The 25,022-nt window shown below is 55.4% G+C and overlaps 7 protein-coding genes across 7 annotated transcripts; 2 read left to right on the top strand and 5 right to left on the bottom strand.

Annotated features, from left to right (window-relative positions):
• Positions 1 to 84: 84 nt before the first annotated feature.
• Positions 85 to 534, bottom strand: B0I36DRAFT_367076 (uncharacterized protein; the record flags this gene model as incomplete). Its single annotated transcript, XM_046159408.1, has 1 exon — positions 85 to 534. The coding sequence occupies one exon, from the start codon at positions 532 to 534 to the stop codon at positions 85 to 87; it is 450 nt and encodes a 149-aa protein (XP_046008748.1).
• An 865-nt stretch (positions 535 to 1,399) lies between these two features.
• On the bottom strand, positions 1,400 to 2,661 carry B0I36DRAFT_367075 (uncharacterized protein; the record flags this gene model as incomplete). Its single annotated transcript, XM_046159407.1, has 3 exons — positions 1,400 to 1,561; positions 1,881 to 2,155; positions 2,205 to 2,661. 3 exons carry the CDS (start codon positions 2,659 to 2,661, stop codon positions 1,400 to 1,402), a joined length of 894 nt encoding a protein of 297 aa, XP_046008747.1.
• A 4,237-nt stretch (positions 2,662 to 6,898) lies between these two features.
• On the bottom strand, positions 6,899 to 8,459 carry B0I36DRAFT_367074 (calcium/proton exchanger; the record flags this gene model as incomplete). Its single annotated transcript, XM_046159406.1, has 6 exons — positions 6,899 to 6,985; positions 7,036 to 7,121; positions 7,182 to 7,293; positions 7,349 to 7,807; positions 7,879 to 8,282; positions 8,342 to 8,459. The coding sequence occupies 6 exons, from the start codon at positions 8,457 to 8,459 to the stop codon at positions 6,899 to 6,901; spliced, it is 1,266 nt and encodes a 421-aa protein (XP_046008746.1).
• A 1,165-nt stretch (positions 8,460 to 9,624) lies between these two features.
• B0I36DRAFT_332659 (uncharacterized protein) lies at positions 9,625 to 10,621 on the top strand. Its single transcript, XM_046155147.1, has 2 exons — positions 9,625 to 9,937; positions 9,987 to 10,621. The coding sequence occupies exons 1-2, from the start codon at positions 9,788 to 9,790 to the stop codon at positions 10,200 to 10,202; spliced, it is 366 nt and encodes a 121-aa protein (XP_046008745.1). The 5' UTR covers positions 9,625 to 9,787; the 3' UTR covers positions 10,203 to 10,621.
• A 5,409-nt stretch (positions 10,622 to 16,030) lies between these two features.
• Positions 16,031 to 16,607, top strand: B0I36DRAFT_417290 (uncharacterized protein). The gene has a single exon (XM_046162107.1). It carries the CDS (start codon positions 16,191 to 16,193, stop codon positions 16,422 to 16,424), a length of 234 nt encoding a protein of 77 aa, XP_046008744.1. The 5' UTR covers positions 16,031 to 16,190; the 3' UTR covers positions 16,425 to 16,607.
• Positions 16,608 to 17,452: 845 nt separating this feature from the next.
• B0I36DRAFT_367072 (amidase signature domain-containing protein) lies at positions 17,453 to 19,252 on the bottom strand (the record flags this gene model as incomplete). The annotated part of the gene is made up of 5 exons (XM_046159405.1): positions 17,453 to 17,788; positions 17,845 to 18,261; positions 18,483 to 18,803; positions 18,830 to 19,108; positions 19,196 to 19,252. 5 exons carry the CDS (start codon positions 19,250 to 19,252, stop codon positions 17,453 to 17,455), a joined length of 1,410 nt encoding a protein of 469 aa, XP_046008743.1.
• A 1,281-nt stretch (positions 19,253 to 20,533) lies between these two features.
• B0I36DRAFT_332652 (uncharacterized protein) lies at positions 20,534 to 22,241 on the bottom strand. Its single transcript, XM_046155146.1, has 4 exons — positions 21,592 to 22,241; positions 21,372 to 21,525; positions 21,118 to 21,312; positions 20,534 to 21,045 (listed from the first exon to the last, which is right to left on the bottom strand). Exons 1-4 carry the CDS (start codon positions 22,009 to 22,011, stop codon positions 20,747 to 20,749), a joined length of 1,068 nt encoding a protein of 355 aa, XP_046008742.1. The 5' UTR covers positions 22,012 to 22,241; the 3' UTR covers positions 20,534 to 20,746.
• Positions 22,242 to 25,022: the final 2,781 nt, after the last annotated feature.

Below are 25,022 nucleotides of genomic sequence, written 5' to 3'. Positions count from 1 at the left end.
CAGCCGCGCAGTCAGCCCCACATGCGATGAATTGAAAGTCAAAAACGATGGCGAGAGACGCGCAAGGTGATGATTGCTATGGAGTTAATGCTCCTCCGAGCCATTTGTCTGCCTTCTCGCTACTGTATCAAGCTCCTCCTTCAACCGCTTCTTCTCCTGGTTTAACTGCTCCTGCTTCTCAATCAACCGCTGCTCCTGCTCCTCCAACCGCTGCTCCTCCTCGTCCAACTGCTGCTCCTCGTCCAACCGCTGCTGCTCCTCGTCCAACCGCTGCTCCTGCTCGTCCAACAGCTGCTCCTGCGTCTTGATCGACCGCTGCTGCTGCTCGTCCCGCCGCTGCTCGTCCAACCGCTCCTGGTCGTCGATCAACCGCTTTCGCGCCTCGTCCACCTCGTTCTGCTCCTTGGTCAACTGCTGCTGTAGCTGATCCAAGCGCCGCTGCCGTTCAACATAATCCACGTGTGCGTTCTCTGCCTCAACCAGGCTCATCCTCTCGCAAAACTTCGGCAGCAGGTCGCTGATCTGGTCGTTCATCTTTCCTCTCCTGTATGATGCTTCCCTCAGGATAAAAGAGACAAGTTGGTGTTCTTATTCGTGATCTTGTTGGTGTTCCTGTGGTGTTCTTGTTGGTGTTCTAGCGCTGTTCTTGTTGCTGACTCTGCCGCGCGTGCTACAGTGGTTTGCTCCGCAAAGTGTGAGGAAGGAAGGGAAGACCATCTCCGGATGGGCCTGAGCAGCGGTTTGCCTTTATATCGGAGCCAGACACTTGTGTCGAGAGTCGGGCTTCAAGGACCTGGCTTGTGCCAAGAGTGGTGCGCGCCCCAGTGGATACAAGCGAGGCACCCTGAAGTGGTTCAATGAGGCTGCAGGGCGGTTGCATCAAACTACGAGCGCCATGCAGTACGATAGCAGGTCAGGCTCTCCAGCCAAGAACAGGGCATCAGGGACTGACCCGCCAAAACATGGTCTTTGCCAGCAGTGCAATGGCTGCCTCGACTCTGCGGACTTGGAAGCTGTTGGAATCCCTGTCATGCGGCCCAAGGTGTGCTGGCATTTTTGGCAGGAGGCTTCTGGCGTATACATCCACATGCATGATCGCGTACATGGGCGAATTCGGCCGTCCCCGGGAAGGCTGCGGGTCTGCTTCCAAGACACAATCAACGACCAATGCAACAGGAAGCACCCTTGCTAACGACCGTGGCTCGCAAGAAGAGGAGCATCACTACCTGATCTGGTCCTTCGTGCATGGTGACTGATAGTGATGTGCGGCAATTATGCCACAAGAGCCTTGCGTGTCTTCGGGCTACGCCATGGTCTCAGTGTTGGTCCAACGGTTTCTCATCACAGCGGTACCCCCTTTCATGCACGGGATTTCAGCCTTGCATCGTCGATGACACGATCAGAAACACGACAGCCACAGCACCAGCACCAGCAACGGGGTCGGGATGGCTCCTGAAGACGCAGCAAAGGCAGCAGCAAGCTTGATTCTGCAGAGCACGTCTCCAGCAGCAACCACGGAGATGCTGGAACCATGCACGTTGGATTCAGTGATGCTAGGATTCTATGAAATGGTACTTTATTGATAATTGAAACGCACTTTCTTCGTTGAAGGATTCCTTTGAAAATTGCCTGTTGAAGGCGTGCCGGCTGTCGGTCTTCGACGCGGCGGAAATGTCCTGGAAGTCGCCTCCTTCAGCAACTTAAAACATGTTCAGAAGTCCAGAAATACCCCAATGCACTTTTGGCTTGCTTGCCGTGCACTCTATTTCAAGTCTGAGCATTTCCAGAGCCCGTTGAGGCTCTTGAACCCATTTGAATTGCAAATTTGCCTTGTACTCAAGTTAGCTGGGTTTAAATACGTATCCACCCCACCGACTCACCTCTTCGCCATTTGTCCAGAATAATTCGACCACTGCTTTGAGGCCGTTGTAGATCAATTTCGCGAGATCCTGCATCTCGGGGCTGGGATCTTGAATGATCGGTATGAGGGAAACGTGGCTCTTATCTGCCACCAGGAGCGAATTTACATGGGTGATGATTTGCGCCTGCTGGATGACATCGTCCTCGTATGCCACATACTGCAGTTCTGCGTCGGGCACAGGCGTGTCTCCAGGGATCCGTGAGATTTCAAAGGACGGGCGTCCTGCTGTGTGCGCTGTGGCTTGTCAATCACCTGACATCCGCAAGAAGACATGTCCACTTACCGATTCTGACCATGAGTTCCAACAGTTCCGACAATGCCCGCTTGTGTTCCCTGTATCTCTCATCCTCGAGGGCAGCCAGGATGGCCTTTGAGGCGGGGTTAAACTCTTTCGCCCAGGCTTCCTTGTGCATTTTGTAATGATCTTTGATCATCATCTTCGCTTGATCCGGATTGCTTGGTGCGAATTTGCGGCTCGCAGGGTCTCCTGGAGCATGTTTGACCTCCCGGACAAGGATTTGCAACGGCGTCTGTAGAAGAGTGCGGCCTCCAGCATACTCAATAGTGTACCTTGCCGTCCTTTCGGGACCAAACATTTCTTCGCTAGGAATCAGAGGCATGCCGAGTTCTGGCTCCGATCGGTCACCCTTGAGCGATTCTCGGACTGGTCGCCAGAATCTGAAAGGTTTCCCTCTCCACTTGCGGTCATACTGGGCCAAGGTGAGTGTAACTACCGTCATGGCGTTGGTGTGCAGGCAAGCTCCGACGAGGCAGGTGAGAAAAGACTGGGACAAAAGCGTTGTTGTTCGGAAGATGAGATGTCAAGTGGATGTGGGAGATTCTTCTTCCCAGACGTGCATGGCTTTAATACTAAAACTCTGGAAGGACTTGTGCGAGGTTGCTTGCGTGCCTTAGAGCAGGAGGAGACGTACCACGCAAGCACAGCTATGTTCTCGGCTGGGATCCTGTCTTGATCCACACGCGCTCGGGATGGGCGGATACGTCCCGAGGCGTGTCCAGCCTTCTAGCTATGCACGGTGCATGCCAAGGACATCTGATTGCTCAACTTGCCCTCAGGGGAAGGCATAACGAGGCTGGGAAAAGAGGTCGGTCAGGCAAAGTACAAGGCTTAACAGGGAGGGCTCTCACAGTACCGCACTAACAGGCATGATCGTGTACAAGGGTCCAGTCCAGCCGTCGCCGGGGAGGCTGCCGGTCTGCGTCCGGGACACAATCAACGACCAATGTAACAGGGAATGGCTCTTGTTAGCTACTACAGCTCGCAAGAGTGACACGCATTACTACCTGATCTGGCCCTTCGTGCATGAGTGACTGATAGTGATGTGCGGCCATCACGCCACAAGAGCCTTGCGTATCTTCGTGCTGCACGGCATCTACCCCTGCATCCCCGGCGCGCGAGCCAGTCGAGAACCGCGAGATGTAGCCATTGCTAACGCAAGCACTCACCGCTGGTCGATCTGAGAGGCTCGCCGTCAGGTCGTGCAGCAGACCAACCACTGTTGGGTCGTATTGCGTTGTATGCTTCAGGGTCAAGCTTGGCTTGTCCACTCGGTGAGGCCGCGCGTGGCTGCGGCCCAGTCATGGGGGCTACGAGGGACCTCGTCACAGGAGCTCCATCATGCTCACACCCTCTGGCTTTGGCCTGACAGCGTGGCTTCCTGGCGCATGTACACACGGGCCAACCCTGGGACGAGGGTCTAAGACTGCGGAGGAGCACCCGCTGTGTCCCCAGTAAGGCTGGGCTTATGCCACAGCAGGAGAGACATTTCGGCTGCAGTGGAAAGCGAGCCGATTTCGCAGCTTTGTGCTAGTTGCGTATGGCAGTAGTGAAGCATCGGAAGCAGTACCCTGGATGAGCCGGTCGAAGGCAGCCGCTGAGACACGGCCCAGGCCATGGCACCTCCGCCTCAGCGATCTCCCCAGGGCCAGCTTCGGTGGTTGATATGAAGGCTCCTGAGAGCGGCTTCGTCGACATGACCTCACTGTGTACCCGCAGACAGAGTGCTTTCTTGCAATAACATGCAACCCTTGGCTGCACTGGCTCTCATCGTCCAGTCGGCCGTCCTCTTCTGCCCTTGGCCCGGGACGTGATCTGCCGGGGCTCGCAGTGGACGTGGAACTTCGTCGAGCTCTTACGCGGGATGTCACCAGGAGCCTCTTCGCTCAAAACGGACGTCGTCTTGTGCTACGACGGTCCAGACATTGTAGCGCAGTCCAAAGGGGGCTCTTGAGTCTCGTGGGTATATTGAGTTGCATCGTTTCCACGTGTGGTGTCCAGGTTCGTGAACGAATGAGCTTTTCAAACAATTTTTCACTCGGAGGGCGCCATGTGAACAAGACATGAAAATATTCGATTACTACAGGACAAAAAATAATCTCTCGATGTTGTGTCGCAGGTGGGCTGGCTACCTTAGGCCAATTCGTCTTCCTCTGGCCGAACTGGAAGCTCTCTTATTAGACGTGCTAGAAGGGCGATGCAGGCTGATACGTCTTGCTCCTCCAATAAGGCACTGCACTCGGGCCTTGACAGCAGACTTTTCAAAAGGGCGCCGCAGTTCAATGGCTTTGGCGGAGTCGGAAACAAGCTAGAAATGCAGTCGGGCTTCGTTACACCGTGCTTCTTGCCTATGCCCTTCCGTTCGAATTCATTACGATTCTTCTCCTCCCGGTGGAGGATCTCGAACCCGCTCTCATTCTCTGATACAAAATATGCTATGAAAGAGTAGGGGTGCGAAGGAACAACGGGGTTAGGAAATACTTTGAAGAACGCCGTTCTGTCGCTTTCGTCTTTGCAGCTGATCCAATTGATGGCTTTATCATCTTGCCGTATCTCGACCGCGAAATAGAGTTTGCGGGATGAGTTGCGTGTGTTTGTCGTGACGGTTGATGGCTCTGGGCAAGGAGTTGTCTCAACCTGAGGAGAGGTCATGATTGCTGTCTGAGAAGGTTTCGAGAGGTCGTCGTTCTTGCCAAAGAGTCGTGGGCGGAGGAGAGGGCCTAGTGATGATTTTATACATGTGAGAGGGGTCTGCTCACTGGGATCAGCATGGTTCATGCAGGATGTCAGGCTGCGCCATGCCCAGGCAGCTATTGTGAGCAGGAGTCCTGCCATTGCCACAGCACATGAGCCGCGGAAGTACTTTTGTTGTCGGGCCGCCCTAGGTGTGGAAATGACTTGCGAGGCGGACCCGAGTCTTGACTAACGCCAGCAACCGATTGGCTACTGGCCTGCAAGGCCAGACCGCACGCGCCGCAGAGATACGCACCCCTTCCTGCGCCTGCACTGATCCACCACGAATCCCTCAGATCTTGTGCCTCTTCTGCATGGTAATCTTCGGCGATAGTGGCCTTGCATGGCCCAGCCCAACTTGCAAAGATCGCATCCCTCGGTGTCAAGAGCCCTTACCTTGTCATGACACTGCGCCTTGGTCGCGCCGTTGACACCCCTGCAGCAGTGAGTACGTCGATACTGCTATCGGATCGAGGCTTACCCAGCTTTCCTACCGCTCAAGCCATGCAACGGTACAGCAATCGCACGGGTGAGGTCACCTGCATACCAAGCACAGCTGATCACTTCACTCGCCTTCAGGGGGAAGACATGTATTGCTGTATTGGCTCATAGTCCAATCGACCGTCCTCCTCTGCCCTTGACCGGGGATGTCATATGCCGGGGTTGCAGTGGACGGACCGGCGACTTCGATACTTGTCTGCACGAGAGCACGCTCTGCAGCCTTGGCCATTTGTCGTTGCACATCCCTCATTGAGACGTGCAGGGTACCCCAGCATGCCGCATCCCGGCAGACACGGGAACCCTCCCCGGGTCTTGCCCATCACACACGTGCTGCCACTAGGGTGGCCCACGCCCGTGCTTGCGCTCGAAGAGTGACTTCAGTGCGACGTACCCACAGGCCTAGCCGCCCAGCCTCGCATGACGTCGGCAGCATCTGGACTTGCCTTTTCAGCCTCGCGGCCCACGGACGGCGTACCCCTGCCTGACGCCGCCCCACCAGTCGCGACGAACTGCACCAAGCACAACCCACCTCCCAAATGACCAGTGAGAGGAGAAGAGGGTCTTGTCTCGGGTTGCAAGGAGTGAATTGCTGCCTCGTGGGTTGGCATGGTGGTCAGTCTAGTAACCAGGCTTGAAAAAAGCGTGGCCTTGAGCTTGCCACAGCCATCGGCTTGTCTCCAGTGGCCCAGGACTGCGAAGGAACTGCCATGTCCATGCATCTCGCAAGTCTCGACAGGTCAGCGTGCTCTTCAGGTTATGGATAGTCAATTTGATCCTAGTTCCGATGCTCAGTTGGAGTCATCCGATGCGGCATGCCCCCCGAGGTGGCCTGCCAGACATCACTGCCAAGCGGACAGCGTGAGACACTCCAATACCATGGCGAGCATGAGGCCAACAGACTGCCCTTGGTAATTCCGCAACCCCGACGTCAAGACGGCCTCTTTACATGATTGGGGACACTAGTCGCGCCTCAGTGAGCTTGGCGACGCGCGTGTTGACAGCCAAAGTGCATACATGTCTGAGGATACTTCAGTGCGCGTCCTGGGATTTTCACAAGCTGAGATCCTAGCATGTCTCGCCGGTAACACGCGGGCCTACTCAGCTGAGTCCCGTCCTGTCGAGATAGAAGCACGTCTCCTGAACTATCTACAGACACCGAAGACCGGCCGTCTACTTCTACAGTGAGCCCCCAGCGCCGCTGGGTCTATGGGGGTCGGGCCGACAGGAACACTCTCTGGATTGCGAAGGACAATCTGAGGAATCAATGGCGGCGGCGCCGGGTCTGATGCTGTTCCCGGCTGCTTCCTGCTGTAAGGTCTCAGCAGACGCGCAAGTGCTGCTCAAACTGGTGTACGGGCATTGGGACCTCTTGATTCGCAGTCTGCTGATAGGCTGGTCCCTCTGCTGTGTTGGCAGATGTCCTGAAAATCCCTAGCAGAAGCCGTCTACGACGGCGCAAGTTTGCGGCGCCCAGAGTCCTCGCTAGAGGTCAAGTAGTAAGCCAGCGCAATGATGACGTACAGAGCGATCAACTAAAGCCTGGGTCAGATCTCAACATCCGTGGCTGTGATTTAGTACATACCATAGCACCCTCGAGGTAGTTCGACTTTCCGTCCATAAGGACAAAGCCTACAACAAGTACGCTCAGCGAAAATGAGACAATCATGACTGCAACACGGTTAGCATATCACAAAATGCCAATGTAGGCACGATGATTCGGCGACTTACAAGCCTCGAAGTGGAGATCCATGTCTCGGCCCATGCCCCAACCGATAATGACGAGCAAGGGCGTAAGGAAAAGAGAGATCTGAATGCTGGAGCTGACGACAAGGTCCATTGCCTACAAGAGCGCCATTAGTGACCATGCTTCAACTTGTCGGTCCAGAAGAGCATACCGAGTCCGTCTCGTTCCTGACAGCGAGCACGATGCCCCTGAAAATTCTGGTCGGGTTGACAGCGATTGGTATCAGTATCAGACCGACGAAGCTGCTGCTGACGTGAGCGCGGTCGACGAGAGGATCAATGCTGCTAACAAGGCAACCGGCGCACATGAAAATCAGGGTGATCATCACAACTAGAACGACACCGGCCCACCACAGACCCATGTGTTCCTCCCGTTCCTCCTCGTCATTTCCGTCTTCCTGGTGGTGATCGACAATGTTGTCCTCGGTGTGCTGCGAGGCAGGCGGATTGATGCAAAGCTCGGGACTAGCGTGATTGCGATGCATTCCGAGCTGGAATGTGAGATATATCACGTAGACAATAAGGAGAATCGTCGCAGTCCCACGAGACACTGTGAGGATTGTGAGATGGCCGGACTCTTTGTCGGTGGCGGAGTTGACTATCGTGACGAGCTGTGCCATAACATCTCGTCAGCATCTAAGCAATATCGGCTTCCTGCATTTCTTACCGCTCCAAGCAATACCATGGTCGCAGCCGACAGGCCGAGCAGTGATGTCATCGTCTGCGCGGTACCCGGGGCGAAGGACTGCTCCGCGCCGTTGCCACTGCTGTCGCGCATGTTGGCAACACCGCCTGAGAAGAAGCACATGCCCATGACAAGAAGGATTCTCAACAGAGCCGAGCCGATGATCAATGCCTTGACGATCTCGAGCTGATTGTTCTTGAGCGCGATGATGCTCACGGCCAGGTCGACAACATTGTCGCACGTCACCATCAGCAGTCTGCCGAGCGACTCGCTGAGGTTTCCAGAGATCTCGTCAAACGCGAAGGGCAGTATAGCCATCAGGAGCGTGATGGCGAAGGAGTTGATGACGAAGACAAGAACCGGGTTCCAACCGCAGTGGCCGGCAGCGATTGCCAGGGAGCCTGTGATCATCTACAGTTAGCTATCTGCGCCCAAAATCACGAAGAGGGCTTCGACTCACTGCTCAGCAGGACTACCACGTAGGCGCCATACCTCCGGGTGTCGTGATCCAGCCTGGTCTCTGAGGTGAAGGAGCCGCGCGTCGAAAGCCCGGAGCCCAGCAGCGGTGCTTGCTCCATACCAGGCTGGTTGACTTATTGCGTGATTTGCGAAGGGCAATGCTGTCCACGTTGCAGTGACGAGTCAGCCTTCCTTCTACTGGGTGTGAGGCCATAGACACCTACCGTTTCGCAGTGCCTTGTGCGTCTGCAAGGTCAGGAAAGTATTGTAGATGGCAACAAAGAGAAAGGAGAAAAATTCATGCGAGCAATTGGCCAAGGACTCTGTAACAAAGCGGGTGTAGCGTAGTTTTGTACTGTGTGATGTTAGAGGCTCGTACCGAGCTGGCGGCGGTCAACGGCTCGTCTGCAGTGACAGTGACGCTGCCGAGTAGCAACCACCGCTCATCTTAACAAGCCTGGGAGTCGCCCAGCAGCGTCCCAGCCAACACGAGTGACTTTGATTCCGGCCCCCCAGCGTCATACTAGGATCATATGCACCAGAGTCACGGCAGCCTTCGCCAGGCTACCAACCAGCTTGCTTATGGGTGATATGACCCGACCAGCATATCCCTGTCGGGTCTTGTCCCTGCCCCTCGACACGTTTGCCCAGTTGCCGTGCCACTTCGGATCTTGTGGGCTAGGCGTATTGCCCTCCCTCACGCACGTGCAAGGACACGATCGCAGCTTGACCAATTTGTACGTCCAAGAAGATTCAAGTTGACAAGCGAACTGACCCCGCATGCCGCCAGACACGGGGACTCCCACCGGATCTTACCCATCACTCTGCACTTCAGCAGCATCTGAGCTTGCCTTTTCCGCCTCGCGGCCCACGGGTGACATTCCCGGTCCTGTCGCCGCCCCACCGAGTCGCAGCGGGCGGATGAGAGCATCACGCCTCCGAGGACAGGGGTTTGACGTGCTGCCCCATGAGCTGCAGCACTTTGGCCAATCCAGTGGCTAAGCCTAAAAATAGCGCCGACTTAAGCTGGCTGCCGTGACTGGCTCGTCTGCAGTGACACGGAACTGTGGAGGAACTGCCGTGTAGTTGCAGCCTCGAGACTCTGAGCCTGGAAAAAAAAAAAAAGGTAATGGAGGCCCAGCAGCTCCGGGTCAAGCGGGTAAGGCCGGTCTGCCGTCTGGAACCGCAATCTCCGCTTGGACCTGATTGAATCTGGCAAGGGACGTGTCTTCTCTTTGATATGTACAGGCGCGTGGTCAAGTTTGATGAGCTACACCACGTCTTTGGGCCCATACCAGCTCACCCGGACCACGAGGTCACTGGCCACTGGGAGATATAAGGAACCCTGTGCAGCCACAAAATGGCCTGGCATGCAGATGCCTGGTCAACAACAGCTCCCCTACCTTGCTCGTCCTCGGTTAGTGATTGGAGTTGAGCCTCTCATTGTATGCAAGCTCACTTCCCAGCCTCATCCACGCGCGGCTCCATCATGCACCAGTACACACCCATCAGTTTGACGATAGAGATTTGGGGGGACGGGGCTGTTGGGAAAACTTGCCTAGTCCAGAGATATTTGTATAACAAATATGTCGTCGAGGTAAGTCACGATTAACCCCTTGCATATGCTCTGGCTGACCTCCTCCGAGTATGACCCTACCATCGAAGACACTCATATCGTGGTCAGAGGAGAATGCCGAATTAAGTTTGTCGACGCCCCGGGTTACAATGGACTCATTCGTGACGCCGAAGAAAGCGCGGACGAGCGTAATGCACCGCGAGTGATCATTATTGCGTTCGAGCTTACGAGTTCATCCTCTCTTGAGCACGCCGAGGTTCTGTGCGAGAAAATTCCTCGGGGGTAGGGCTTATCCTTGCCGGTACGAAAGTGGACATGGGCCACGGGAGGGAGGTAGCAGACAAAGGAAAGGCAGTAGCACAGTCATTCAAGTGCGGGTACTTTAGAGTGTCAGCACAGAATGACGTCGGCGTCAAGGAGCTTTTCAAGGCGGCGATCAAGCTCGGCTTAGGTTCACAGGCTCCCACAGATGACCCTGCTGCTGTCGGCAGCGAGTCTCGGCCGTGATATTGTCCGCTTGGTGTTTAACTCTCTCGTGCATCCGAAACCGCTTCTCAGGATCTGACCTCGAAACTGGTTGTTAGGACAGCAGGTCGCTTGTAATCGTTAGAGGATCATAGCATAATCCAACCACTGAATGAGGACCAACGCCAGTCTTTGTCATGGTACATTGTAGAGATATGTCTCAATGGCGGAGTCTGTGAGTGAGCATCCGCGAGACACCGGGCGGGATGTCTTCTGGAGCGCGAAAAAGGGTAGAGTGCTCCTCCATGAGGCAGACACAAGCTCTCACCAGCTGCATGCGATCGACATGAGGGCGAGACCATATGCACTCATTCCCCCATGATAGCAAGTACCGTACAGCTCCTGTCGGTCACGGCCAGGGTCGATCCCACGCCTTAGTCCTTCAGGGCTGGCCGTGAACCGCAATTGGGTTGGCACACTGCAGGGTCCACCCAACTGGGATGATCAGGACGGCTCATGTGTAATCAGAGTCTAAACATTTGCTCAGCGGTCCACAGCATGGGTGTGGAAAAGGCGCCCAGTCAAGATCCGCGGGAGTGCTCCGCGTTCCGTCCAGACAAGGCGGCAGGGGAGGGTCATGAGCCAAGCTCAGCTAATCGCTCGCGGCCCTTGCAAGAGCCCTGCTCGGGAGCAGGCCCTGTCTTGGTGCCTCTCCACAACGCTGATCCCTGAAGACGCAGTGCCAGCTTCGTGACATGGAGGAGCCAAACCAGAGGAAGTCTTGGCTTAAGGCTTAGCGAGACACTGCAGCCGACACGACTAACCTTTAGATGGCCAGCCAATAACTTACGAGTCGCCCCTCAGTGAGCTTGGCGACATGCGTCCATGTGGGACATGGATAGACGGGCCATTCACAATGTCAGGTAGTCAGGCAGGTTGACTGGCTGTTGACGATGATGCTGAAGGCCAGCGCGGGCTACGGTCTTTCCTACTGCAGAAGTGGCGCACATTCCCTAGCAGCAGCTCGATGCGCATGAGAGTCTTCTTCGTCTCAATCGGACGAGGTGTGCGTACTCAGATTCGTGGGTTGACCCGCCACATGAGGCAGCCCTGCACACTGAGGCTTGGCTATCAGGAAGCCATCCTCAGACACTGGCCTGCGCGGCGCTGGTGCCGTGATTGTTCCATCCTGTGCATGCGCGGGTGTTCTTCGCGGAGGGGGCTTCTCGTCGCTGCTCATGTAATCACTTCATACAGCCTATCAGTGAAGAATAGTCGCGGATCCGTAGTAATTGACATGCGATAAAAGGCGCTGGATGTCTGCACTACTCTTTGCGTAAATACCAACGCGCAGCCCCCGGGATCGCCTCAACGCACTGGCATATCATGCCGGCCCAACCGGCTTGAGCCTCACCGCGATATATTCTGTTGGCAGCAACCTGTCATCATCCCCTTCAGGTCGCATCCATCGTTCGAAGCCAGTCAGTTCGCACAATTCTTTGCCATTCACATCATGCTTTACAGCTTGCGTTTGGACCCCTCCTGGGTGCATTGTTCTTGAGGTTCTGGTGGTGTGTTAGTAAGGGTCAAGCTTCGTCATCTGATGTTTGTACGGACCTGAAGTGTGAGTCGCACAAGTCGTGACACTCCAGACTGGGGCCATGTTGAGCCTTGACGTGTCGGCTTCGTTGTGAGAAGCAGAGAACTACTGAGTAGCAATAACCTTTTGAGTCTGAAGAGACTTGGCAATGTTAGATGGCGTGGTTAAAAGGCGAGGTAGTGACGTACGACTGTTTCAGAAGTATCCGAGCAACCTGGTGATTCAATTTTCTTCTTGACCTCGACGGTGATACAAATCTCATCATTAGGCTGTGCCATGCTGATGTTGTGCCGCAGCTGTAAGGCGAGTGATGTGAGGAGAGCCGGAAGAAGGACAAGAAGGTACAGAAACATGCCACATGTTGCGACCCAATGTGACTAGACGGCGCGAACGGGGAGGCTCTTTATACCCGTCCACGGCAACAGGACATCGAGCAGAACCGTACTCACAGTCGATACCAATCCACTGGTGACAATGGTACCATCACAGCTCCTTTCCGATAGCCAATGATGCCGGGACTCTGGTGCAAGGAAGTAGCACGGCTGGCCGTTCGGTGGTGGTAATCGCACGGGAGGCTTCCCCGTGCCTGGTCGCTCGATGCTCCACCCGAGCGTTGCAGGGACTCCGGCGCTCATGCGCCACCTCTCCCCACCATAGCACATGCCAACGCAGGCTTCGTGCTTTGCCATTGGCTGCATTGCATCCCTGACAAGAAGTCGAGTGCTCACCGCGAGAAAGCCATTCGAGACGCCGTTGGGGTGGGCAAAAAGCTCAGATTCGCAACTCTGAAAGTCTGCGGCGGCCTGTCCACTGACTCCACCATGCTGATTGGGAAGGGATCCATGCCACCTTGAAATGTGTGTCGTAATTGAAAAGAGGAATGTTGCATGGCAATGTGGATGTCATGATCAAGCCCAGCGGAGCCGTGCCGGTGCGAGAGACGTGAGAGGGCTCCATGCTTCACTCAACGTCATTCTAAGGGCTATGTGGGCCTGGGCAACTGTACCTGAACGTGTCAGTGCACATGTCGGGCAGCTTGGCTTACGCACGGTAGGGTACTCTCTGCTGGCGCGCATGGGGTGTTGCTCCAATATCGGATGGCATGGGATCGCAAGGAGGCCAAAGACGAAGGCTCAGGCAGGATCGAGCGCAACCCGCTCGCCTCGGCTGCTCTTGCGGCGGGAGGTGCCTTTGCTGGCTACTCCGGCGCCGAGTACTACAACAAACACAACGACAAGGAGGACAAGAAGTCCACCTATATTGTGCACAAGGGCCGCGATGGCCGTGTTTCCGAGTATTACTCTGACGACGACGAGGACCCCAGAGGCCGCAAGGGCAACAAGTCCTTCCTGCAGAATGCTCTCTCTGCTGCCGGACTTGGAGGTGCCATCAAAGCCCTGACGGGCGGAGGTTCTGATGACCGACGTTCTGAAGGGAGAAGCCGCCGCGGAAGTGTCGAGTCGAGGAGCTCTCGTCGATCTCGCCCTGAAGACGCTCCCGCCAATCGAATGCAGAAAGCTGCCAAAGCCTCCTTGGTGGCTGGCGCTGCCGAGGCTTTCCGCGTCTCCAAGGAACCTGGCGGTTGGAAGGGCGAAAAGATGAAGCGCGTCCTCACCGCGGCCGCGGGTGCTGCTACTATTGATGCCGCCCATGACCCCAGCAAGGGCCACAGCAAGCGCCACATGTTGGAGGCTGTCATTGGCGGCCTTGTTGGCAACCGCATGCTCAACGGCTCTCGCAAGGACATCGAAGAGGACAGGCGCACTGGCAGGAGCAGGTCTCGTTCTCGGTCCGCTGGAGATTCGGGCAAGACCGGCCGTGCTGCCCTTGCCACTGCTGGTCTTGGAGCGCTAGGTGCCAAGAAAATCCTGGACAACAAGGATCGGTCTCGCTCGCGGTCGCGGCGCCGTAGCTATGACTCCTATAGCAGTCAATCTCCATCGCCACGCCGTCGCAGCCGGAGCCGGAGCATTGTTAATGGTGCTCGAAGAAGCTTGGCCAAAATTGGTCTCGGCGGCGGTCCCGAGGACCGGCATGATGACGGCCGGTCCTCTTCCCGCAGGAGCAGAGGATATGATGATCGGTATGACGACAATCATTCTACCCGTGGTGGCTACATGAGAGGCGGGAGAGGCGACGACTACTACGACGACCGTCGGCGCAGCCGCTCCCGCAGCCGAAAGGGTGGCCGATCTGGTTCTGTATCAAGCAGTGATTTAGGAACCTCGGAGGACGACGAGAGACAAGCTAAGAAAATGAAAGGTAAGCAGATCCTTAAAGCAGGCTTGGCGACAGTTGCCACCATCCACGCAGCCAATGAAGTCTACGGCTCCACGCATGCCCGCAATGCAAGACACAAAGCCGTCAGGAATGGGCACCTGAATCCAACGGAAGCCAAGAAGCTCAAGACCAAGGCCATCCTCCAAGACACGGCCTCTGTTGGTATTGCTCTCATGAGCATCAAGGGTGTCTTGGGAGAGATGAAAGAAGCTAGAGAGAAGACCCACGAGGTCAGAGAATGGCAGTCAGAGAAGCAACGTCGCCACGAGAGACGCATGGAGCGGCTCCGGGAAGCGAACCAAAATCGTGAACCGAGATCGAGGGCTGACGACTGGTCTTCATCAGCTCCTCCGCGGGCCGACCGGTACGATGATGGGCCGCGTTACACCGATGGAAATCCCTACTCAGCCTCTATTCCTGCGCCGCCAGTCGGTCACGACAGGCGGTAGACCATCAGCAAGTTCAACATGACCTTTTGTTATGTCGGTCTCGGGCACTCTTTGATCGTCGTCATGCCCTTCTGAGGCTGCATCCTTCTCTCCTGCTCTCTTTCACGCGCATCTCTCTCTCTCTCTCATTCGCTGCCGATTTACGACCCTTACGAATCATGTAAACACTTCACGACACAGATGTTTTAAAAAGAGGGAGCCTGTTTCTGCACAAGGAGTACCGGGTTACTAAGCTATCTATGGTAGCCCAAGTGGTCTCCATTGTCTCGCCACGGCTGTTTATCTTGGACTAGACGTCAGCGCCAGCCAGCCTCATGAACTGCTTTCTTCTTTCTGCAAGTATATCTCACCTTACTGATCATAATAATCCGTGTGCTAGACCGTCGGCAGCGTCATCGTGATGATGACCGCTACTAAGGCTGAACGAGCTAGGGCAACTGCCTCACGCCCGGCTCTCCGCCTGTCGGATCCTTGTGTGGCACGACATCCCGATTGGCTCTGCTCTTTTCCCGACACGATCGGGGCATGCCACGATCTATTGAGGGATGCGGGGATTTTTAGTACGTGGTAGATTTAGGATGGTGTGGCCCGGGTCCCTAGCACATCCCACGTGGTTCCTGGGGATGCCCACCTGCAGCCTCCCCAAACCCCGGCACCTCACTCTTCAAGTCTATACTAGGTGGGGGCGACGCTGACTACTTGAGACAAGCTTTGTAACACAGCAGGTACTATAGAGATGTGGGATGACGTGGCATCTGGCTGCACGTCTCGCCTATCCTTGGAACAACCAGCAGGCAGGAAGTGGACGTGGGTTTCTTTTTTTTAAAGACTTTGAGGATCTGACTCAGAATGAGAGGGCTCTTGGTGCTTACGACTTTTGACGACCATATATAGTTTTTCCCCTTGAAGACAATATAGGGCAATCTGGATTTTCTCGCACGACAGTTGTGCTTGCACAAGTGAGGAGGAATCGAGAGAAAATGGCGCTCGTGGATGGAATCCTGCAGCGAATGCCCCAAATACTGTTTACCCGAGACGATCTCATAACGGTAGGAAATCTCAAGTGGAAAACCAGCTACATGAAATCCGCGAGCAAGGGGCCAAAGGGGGGGATGGAAATGGAGTCCATGGCATGGGGACAGGCTTGTCGATGCGGTCATTGTGCATGATGCGGGACCCCTTGGCTGTCAGCCAAAGGGCCTCCGAGCTGGGTCCAAACTGGCATGGAACAACACACATGTCGAGAGGCCTGGTCTGGGCAGGGGAAAACAAAGATCCAATCTGCGCCGCGTCACCCTCCCACCACCAATCTGGCCCTAGCACGCAACTGGTCCTTCTGGTTCCTCTCTATGGCTTAGAACTTGAATTGTCGTGGCCCTAGTCCAGGAGCTAAGTTACACGCTCTACGACACTTTTGTGTTGGCGGGGCGAGGGAGGGACGAAGACACAACAAGCACTTTTTGTAACCAGCCCCGCGTGGATGAAGCAGCTATCAGAAGAGCTCAACTTCAACGATGCGATGGGTGTACTCCATGACTACAGGCTTGTCGAACCTACAAACATGTTCCAGGAGCCACAAGGATACAGTATACACGGTTGTCTACATTCTTGGACGATTCACATATTGAACGAGAAGCGGGACGGTTGCTTGAATGAGCTTGCAGTTGAAAGTGTGGCATCACAGGTTCCTTCACAAGAAGAAGCCGAATATTAGCTTCTTCAGAAGAGGCTCATACCACATGCGATCCAGTCTTGTTCAACAGTACAAGGGAGCGACGGCCCTTCAAATCGGGCTTTTCATCCTCTAGGTTATCTTTACGCTAGCCAGTGGAAACTAGGCGAGGCCGAGAAGATGTACTTCCGGGCGCTCTATGGGAAGGAGAGGGCATTAGGACCGGATCACACATCAACACTTGATACAGTCAACAACCGCTCGTACAAACCGCAATGTCGCCCCTTCCCGGATCTTGCTCCAACGACAGACTCATGAATGCTCGCTTTCTTTGTGCACTTTTTGTGCGGGCATGAATTGTTCGGATGTTTTCTGAACACAATTAGCTCTACCTCAAAGAGAGGCCGACGAGAAAGCTTGATTGAGATATTGCTAATGGTGAGCCAAGCCAAGGAAAGGTTGAGGGGGTTTAGCGTGCACGAGCTGGAGTGCGAACTCACACCCCCAGACTGAAGCGACCGAGGCCATGTCAGAAGTCGGTGGTGAGTTCGACGACGAGGATGGCCACCACTGAGAATCAAAACAATATAGACGAACTCCTTGTGCCGGATGAGAGCTCAGAGCGTTCCAGTAGCATCCTCGGCTTCCGCTCCCTAGCGCAGCGTTCGCAGAGCAGCGTATCGAACCGGTCAATTCAGCAACGGGTGCAGTTGCAGGCTTGCAGCACTGTTCAGTCTTTAGCCAACCGCCAGGCCCACTCTGGAGGGAACCCCAGGCTTTGAACTCTGGGCCTCCCAAGGGGATGCTGGCTGGAGGGGCCTCCCAAGGGTTGACTATCAGCGCGGTCTCCTCCTCGGGCAGCGGTACGATGGGGCCGGCGACGCAGGCAGGGCCAGGGTCGATAGCCTCGAGCTGCGCTAAGGTTCCCTGTCGGCGGGTTGCGTGGAGCGCGAGCAGGGTTCTGAATGGAGCCTACGGTTCACTCGTGGCTTGGGGAAGAAGGTTTATGATGGCAACTCGTATACGTTCAGTGCAACATTTATCGGCGGGTATCTCAATTTATACGCTCATCACCCGATCGCACCTGCGAAGAGTGGCCAGAAGCCTGGCTGTACACTACGCTTCTCAATGCCTATGCTTTGGCGGGGAATCTTGAAGCTTGGCTCGAAGGCACTGGCGCCTTCAGGAACCTTCGAGTCCTGGCCAAAGAGTACCGCGAGCGTTTCATCGACGAAGCAAACGCCAGAGCTCGGAGCCAACGCAGAACCGCAGACTTCGGAGACGTTTCCGAGTCTGAATCGCAAGAACACGAAGGCTCGAGTCCCGAGAACTTTTTCGAGTGCCTGCCGTTCGCTGATTCGGTTGAGGAGGACAGTGACAACCGGCTCAGTGAAGACGATGTTGGACTGGCCATTTTGCACCATCTATGCGACGAGGACAACGCTTCATGTGCCAGAGTGACCTCTGTGCGGTTCAGGAACTGGTTGCCATACCGGTTTGGCAGCGTACCGGGTCGCTGCGGGAAGATGAGGCTGGGGTCCACGTCTGCAAGAGTCGTATAGGTCTTGTTATCACCTACTATGTACAGGAAGTCGTCCCAAGTGTAAGGGGCGAGCTCGCCCGGGCCGCGGCTGTCGGGATCGCTACCGGGGCCCGGGAGAGGATAGTCGGTCTCCCACGCGACGCTGGCTGGCTCGGACTCGGAATTGGTGATGAGTGGGAAGTCGACTTCCTCGACTGTGGCCCCGAGTGACTCGAGCGTCTTGCGCGCCTCGTCCCAGAGGGCACAAACGGACGGTCGCACATAGACAGGCTGCGCAGCCGGGTCGTCCTCACCAATGTACATCTTGGGTACGCCGACTCGCTTGCCTCTAAGCGACTGGAGGGCACCGTCGCTGGCGATCAGGCTTGTTTATGATGCTCCTGCGGGTGGCCGGACGTCTTCGGGCTTAGGAAGTGTGACCCAGGGCTGGGCACGCCAGAAATCGCCAGTAGTACTGCTGTCAGTGGCGACGAGGACGTCGAGGAGATGCAGCATGTCGCGGACGGAGCGGGTCATGTGCACGACAACGTCGGCCATTGGGAATAGCGGCCAGTTACCGCGAATCGACAAAATGCCGCGGGAGGGCGTGCAAGCCACAAGGCCGTTGTTGGATGCCGGCGAGCGGCCAGACGAATTGTCTCCTCGCCCATGCCAAAGGCTGCCATGCTCGCCGCAGTCGATGCGGCGCATCCGTTGGACGAGCCTGAGCCATACGCCGCCGCAAGGAAGTCCTTGTTATACGGGCTCTCAGCCCGCCCGTAGACGCCACGCTGCATGCCGCCGTTGGCCATGGGTGGCATGTTGGTCTTGCCGATCACCAGCCCTCCGCCTCCGACGATACGGCCAACGGTGAAAGCATCTTCATGGGCTGTCAGGTTCTGGAACGCGGGCGAGCCGGATGCACCTTGAGGCCAGTCACCATGAAGCTGTCCTTGACAGTGAAGGGGATGCCCTCGAGGACAGACCGGATGGCGCCGCCATGGCTTGCGCGGTACTGGTCGGAAGCCTCTGCCGCCGCAAACACGTCCGTATTGAGCACAGGGATGGAGTTGAGAATGGGACCGCGCCGGTCAAAGCGGGCCACGCGGTGCAAGTGCGTCGCCAACAGCTGGACCGTGTTAATTCTCCCCGATTGGAGGGCCTGCTGGAGGTCATCCACGCTGGCCTCGACGATGCTGAGGGCCTAGGACCAGGAAGAAGGAGGTGTTCGTCAGCACAGGCTTCGCCTTGCCAGTTCAAACGATGTTTTAACAATGCAGGGCCTGCTTACCGATGCGCCGTTTCCGCCGGCCAGTAGCGCAGCCAGTACGAGGTGTGACAGGGCCATTACTGTCGTGTACTCTTTTGAAGTTGTCGTTGCGTATGTCAAGAGTCTGAGCCTTGCTGCGAACTGAACTGCACGAAATCAAAAGGACATCGGCTCTTCTTATGTTGTTCCGCACTCCTCGGCTGGGGCCGATCCAGGCACCATCACCGGCCACACCACGTCCGCCGAACGACTGAAAGTAGCTGGAGTGTTCGGCATTGCGGCCGGCAAGCTTATCCAGAATTCCCCGCGGAGCGTCTTGGCATTGACGTTATCTTGCCTGGAGACCAGCAACAGCGATAACAAGAGATGGGACTCCAGTATAACAGTGCCTCATCCCGCACTGAATGCCCCCTGTCTGCCCCATCTACTACTGTCTCGGGCCGGCCTCGCTGTCGCCCCGGATTGGAAACCGGGGTAGCGCGTGGTCCCGAAATGATAAGCTCGTCGGTGCTGATTGGCTGTGCTTCCAGGAGCGGCAGGTCCAGGCGCTGCTGTGCCGTGCCGTCGGGTTCTCTATTCGACTGTCTGCAACAACGTAGAGGAGCAGTAAATGGTCCTGGGTTGTACTGTCCAATAGCGTTCGTAACCGCGCGTGCCTGGACTTTCGCATCTTCTCCGGTAACATCTGCCAGAGCATGTGCCCTGGTCCAGTGGTAGGAGTAATCAAAAAGCACGACGATATGGTCGTCCCGGCGCACTATGGAGCCGATATCCGTACGGCAAAGAGCGGCGATGAGACTGCCGTACGGCCGTCGTGGTAGAACCCGGCAGGCATCGATGGCCAGCAAAGGGAGCGCCTGCGGACAACCTCTGACACAGTCGATGAGCCGCCAAGCTCTTGGGCAAGGAGATCGCGCAGTTCCTTGCGCACGGCATTTATGAAACCCTGCTTGTAGCGGTGTTTCCTCAGGTCGTCGTAGCGTTTTGGCGGTCTCTCTGTTGTAGTATGCCTACGCATGGTGGCAGCCTGCGTGGAGAACACATACAACAGTGTTTCCAGTTCAGAGGTGTTTGAGGAGAGGTCGAAATACGCTGATTTTGAGGCCTGCCTCATGATCGCCTACCGTGAGCTCTCCCATCACCAAAAGCGGCGTAGGCCTTTTGAGTGTTGATTCTGCCGTTCTCTTCCTGGGAAGGAACTCCGCCTTGTCTGTTTCTCGTGCTCGATTCTTCTTTGCTGGTCGAGATATACGCGAACTGGGCTCTCGAGGAAGCGATAACAGGCGTCGTTGGCGCGTCCTCTTCGGTGCTTGTGCGCTGGTCGCTGAAGGCTCTTCCGCGGTCTCAGGATGTGTTGCTTCGGCTACGATTAATCCAATTGTATGGCCTATTTAGCAAATACAGATTGACTTCTATGTTTAAGCCTGGCAGGGTCTCTTATTTACTGGCCCGGAGATTCTTTTACCCAAAGACAAAGACAATGAATTCGCACACCACCTCCGCGCTGCGGCCGCTATGCTAACCAACGTCTCACGAGCCCCAATATCACAACCTGCACAGCCTCCGCACTGATTATTCCTTGCTCTCCACTGTCACTGCCGTTCTAACGTGGATGGCACCTCTATCAACGCCAAACAGCTCCTCTTCGCTACTGTTGGACGCGGCCGCAGTGATAGCTGATGTCCCGCCTAGAGACCGGAGCTGGACCGAGTCGTCATGTATTTGGCTTCTCCCAAGTCGGCTCGCGCCCTGCTTTGAATTTCCTCCCGTGTTGGAGTCGTGGTACATTTCGTTGACGTAGTACTTCCTGCGGGTCTTGGATAAAAGTTTAGCTGCACGATAGAGCCCCGGGCCCGAGACGGTGATGAATGCTACAGTTGACAAATTGGTGTTAGTTCAATCTTATATAAAGCGGGGGCGAGCTCTATGGTCCAGGTGCATACCAATAGCAGACTCAATCGTGCCCCAGACAGCGAGCCACGGAACGGTGGGCTGGTGTCCTGGGTTGGCAAGTTGTGTAACGCGGATAGTCGAGGCGGCGATGCAGATCCAGCCCAGACAGAACAGGCCGACGATACCCAATTTTCTGGACAAGGGCATCTGTAGGTTGAGGACGAGTCGGAGGGGTAAGAACATAACTAGGTTCAGTTTCTATCAGCAGAAGTCGGACAAATGGGTTGGGGTTTCGGAGACATACTGAGTAGATCCGTGAGTACATCGACGGCGTAGGCGTACCATATGCTGATCGCCGCGTGGACGATGTCGCGGGGCGTGTAGCACATGCCTGCGGTGAACCAGGCTTCCATGTTGGAGCAGGCCAAGAACAGTGTGATCATGGCGCCGACCAAAGACTAGAAGACAGAAGTAGACCATCAGTTACAAATACTTGGACTTCAACGGTCGGAGCTACTACCTACCAGCGCAGAGAAAATGGCAAGTGCCCACCACAGCTTGAGGTACAGCGGCAGTTTGTCCACGAGCTTCTTGTACATGAAGAGGAGCGAGAATTTGGCTGACCAGAGGCAGAACCAAAGGCTGGCGGAGGCAACGAAAAGCCCCTTCTGAATGAAGACCGCGTCATCACCAGCTGTTGGATAGGGCTCTATGGCCCCGACCGCGAGGTCGGTGAGGCGGAAGAAGGCTGGTACAATGTACAGATATAGGATAGATACGACCAGAAAGAAGCTGTAGCTGGCGAGGAGCCAGAGGTCCTCCCCGGTGACGTTGCGATGCTGGATGAAAGTTACAGCTGCGCGGGCGATCGCTACAAGGGTTGTGAGGACGATCATGGCGATCCCCGTGCTCCGGATCGCCGGACGCGGGATGGGGCTGTCCATGACGAGGACGAAATCAGGTACGGTGTGCGCGAGGACGCTGTGGCATGAGGTGGTTTTGTCGAGTAATCCAGCTTGAGCATGGGACGCGTAACGAGATGATGAGATCGCCTGTGTCGTCGTGGCACCCAAGCGAAACGGGGCTACTCTTCATAGAGGCACCACGGTGCCTAAATACCTAGTCCTCAGACAACCCCCTTTGGCGACTCAGGAGCCACAGGCCCAGACTGCAGTGATCCCAGCATTGCGCCTTGTGGCGGCCTTTCCTGCGTGAGCCGTGAAAGGACTAAGGCCCTGAAGGGGAAAGTGGAAATTACTGGAGTAATCTAGGTGCTCAACCAAGTTTCAGCCGCTCGGTGGCCGGAAGGAAGGGCTCGTCAAGGTGTGTTCAAGCGGTCTCTACATGAAGATGAAGGCATGGACAGAAAGCAGGGGATGTGTTGGCGCTAGTTCACGTGCCGTTGCACATGAATCCCTCGCGAGACTCTGGTGCATCTGCTTCGTGGACGTATCTAGCAGCTCCATTCTATGTTCAGACCGCAACCCAGGCCTGGGCTCTGCCGCCGGCAAAGACAATTTGCCGGAGACGCGGACATATGGCTGGAAAGAGAGTCTGGCTTGAGGCCATCCAAAAGGCCGATAATCTGGGCTGCGAATGGGGCATAGACCCCACAAAGAGTAAATGGGAGTGTCCAATTATGTTTTATGTTTATTATATAACGTAGATCCCGGTCAAGCGGGCCACCCGGTCGAGCGGGCCACTTTTCTCGCTCCTTCATACATACCCAGCCTTCATCCATTTTCTCTGCAAGCAATAATGGTACGACAATCAATTGAAAGCGACTTACTTCTAGCGCTTAATGCGCTTCGATCTAATCCAAAATTGAGCCTTCGAAAGGCTGCATCAGTCTATAACGTGCCTCGTACGACACTTCAAGAACGACACCGCGGCCGACCTGCGAAACGCGATGTCCGATCGCCTACCCAGAGATTAACCTCATACGAAGAGGAGAGCATCGTACGATACGTAATTGACCTAGATTCGCGATCATTTCTACCGCGACTTAGTGGTGTTCGAAAATGGCGGATCGACTACTACGCGACCGTAACGCGTTACGCGTTGGGAAGAACTGGGCTTCAGCCTTCGTACAGCGACGACCTGAGCTCCGTACGCGTTTTAGTCGAAGAATCGACTATCAGAGAGTCCTCTGCGAAGATCCGGACGCGTATCGCGCGTGGTTTTCCCTCGTACGGAATATAATCGCGAAATACGGGATATACGACGACGATATCTACAACTTCGATGAGACGGGCTTTGCGATGGGTAAGATCTCCGCCGAGCCTGTCGTTACGACCTCTGATCGACGCGGTAAGCCAAGAGCCGTACAACAAGGTAATCAGAATGGGTTACAGTAATCCAGGGATCGCGTCGTACGGCTATTCATCCCACCATATATCATCTTCGCGGGAAGGTCCACCTCGACTCCTGGACCGCGAATAGCCCTCTACCGGCCGACTGGGTAATCGCGCTTTCAGATAATGGCTGGACGACGAACGAGAGAGGCCTAGAATGGGTAAAACACTTCGATTTCCATACGAAGAGTCGTACGAAGGGCGTTTACCGGCTCCTTATCCTCGACGGCCACGAGAGCCACCACTCGGTCGATTTCGAGCTGTACTGCAAGGACCAGAATATAATTACGCTCTGCATGCCTGCTCATTCGTCGCATAAGCTCCAGCCTCTCGATGTCGGGTGCTTTAGACCTCTAAAACGGGCGTACAGCAAAGAAATCGAAGGCCTTATGCGGGCGCATATTACCCACGTCGCGAAGGAGGACTTCCTTCCAGCCTTTCATAAGGCGCACGACACTACAATGACTAAGTCAAATATCCAGGCCGGCTTCAGAGCTACTGGCCTAGTACCGTACGATCCGGAATACGTCATTTCACAGCTAGACGTAAAGCCTCATACGCCAACGCCGCCAGGTTCTGCAGGCCTACCGCCGCCCTGGGTCTCGAAGACGCCGAATAACCCAATTGAGGCGGAATCGCAGACCGAATACATCAAGAATCGTATCGTACGACATCAAAATAGCTCCCCAACTTCAATTATCGCAAGCTTACAGCAGCTAAACAAAGGAGTGTTAATGATGGTGCATAAACAGGCCCTTATGGAGAGCGACCTGGCCGAACTTCGAGACGCAAATAGCCGCCTAAGCCGCCGTCGACGTACTAAAAGAAAGCAGCTACAGAAAGGAGGGTCACTAACGATTAGCCAGGCAAAGGATTTGAAGTCTCAGATCGACGTGACGGAGCAGTTACGGGCAGAAACAAGTCAAAATAGTGGTCGCGCGAGGAGGACAGAGACGCGCGCGCGACGCTGTGGCGTTTGCGGCGAGCCCGGCCATAATGCTCGTACGTGTCAGATAGTTGAGTCTACCTCTGAAGAAGAGGATTTCATCTAGTTTGAATTGATTTAAGGCGTTCTGGTTGATTTTTTCTATACATTGTCGTCCGAATACCTTAAGGGTGGCCCGCTCGACCGGGTGGCCCGCTTGACCGGGATCTACGTTATTTAATAAAGGTAAAACTAAATTAAATTTTTAGTAGTCTTGCGGATTCCGCAAGCTCTTTGAATTTATTTGTTTGTATGCGCATGGGCTGACTCTTGCAGCTCTGTTGACAAGGGCAGCAGCATGGGATATGCTTGTAAAATTGTTCCGCGCGCGCATTGAAGACGTTGGAGACCGCTTCCTGCTAGGCAAGGAGGCCAGGACCCCTGCTGCGCAAGAAACTTTATCTTACGAGCCCTCTGCCTTACGAGCCCGGTTGCGGGGGAAGGAAATGCACACGGACGGCGGGCCAGACTCCCGGGCGCTCATGGGTATGCATGTCTTGAGTAATAATGCCCGTTCATAATCTAGTCTGCGAGGGTGTAACACTACCAACGACGGCATAAATCAATAATGCAGTAATAACAATCAGGTGAAGTGAGGTGCAGAAGTTCCGCGGAT

This window comes from Microdochium trichocladiopsis, assembly GCF_020744255.1.
Source record: "Microdochium trichocladiopsis strain MPI-CAGE-CH-0230 chromosome Unknown B0I36scaffold_9, whole genome shotgun sequence".
NCBI lineage: Eukaryota > Fungi > Ascomycota > Sordariomycetes > Xylariales > Microdochiaceae > Microdochium > Microdochium trichocladiopsis.
The sequence above is the reverse complement of the archived record's forward strand: the minus strand, read 5'-3'. Positions and strand labels throughout refer to the sequence as shown.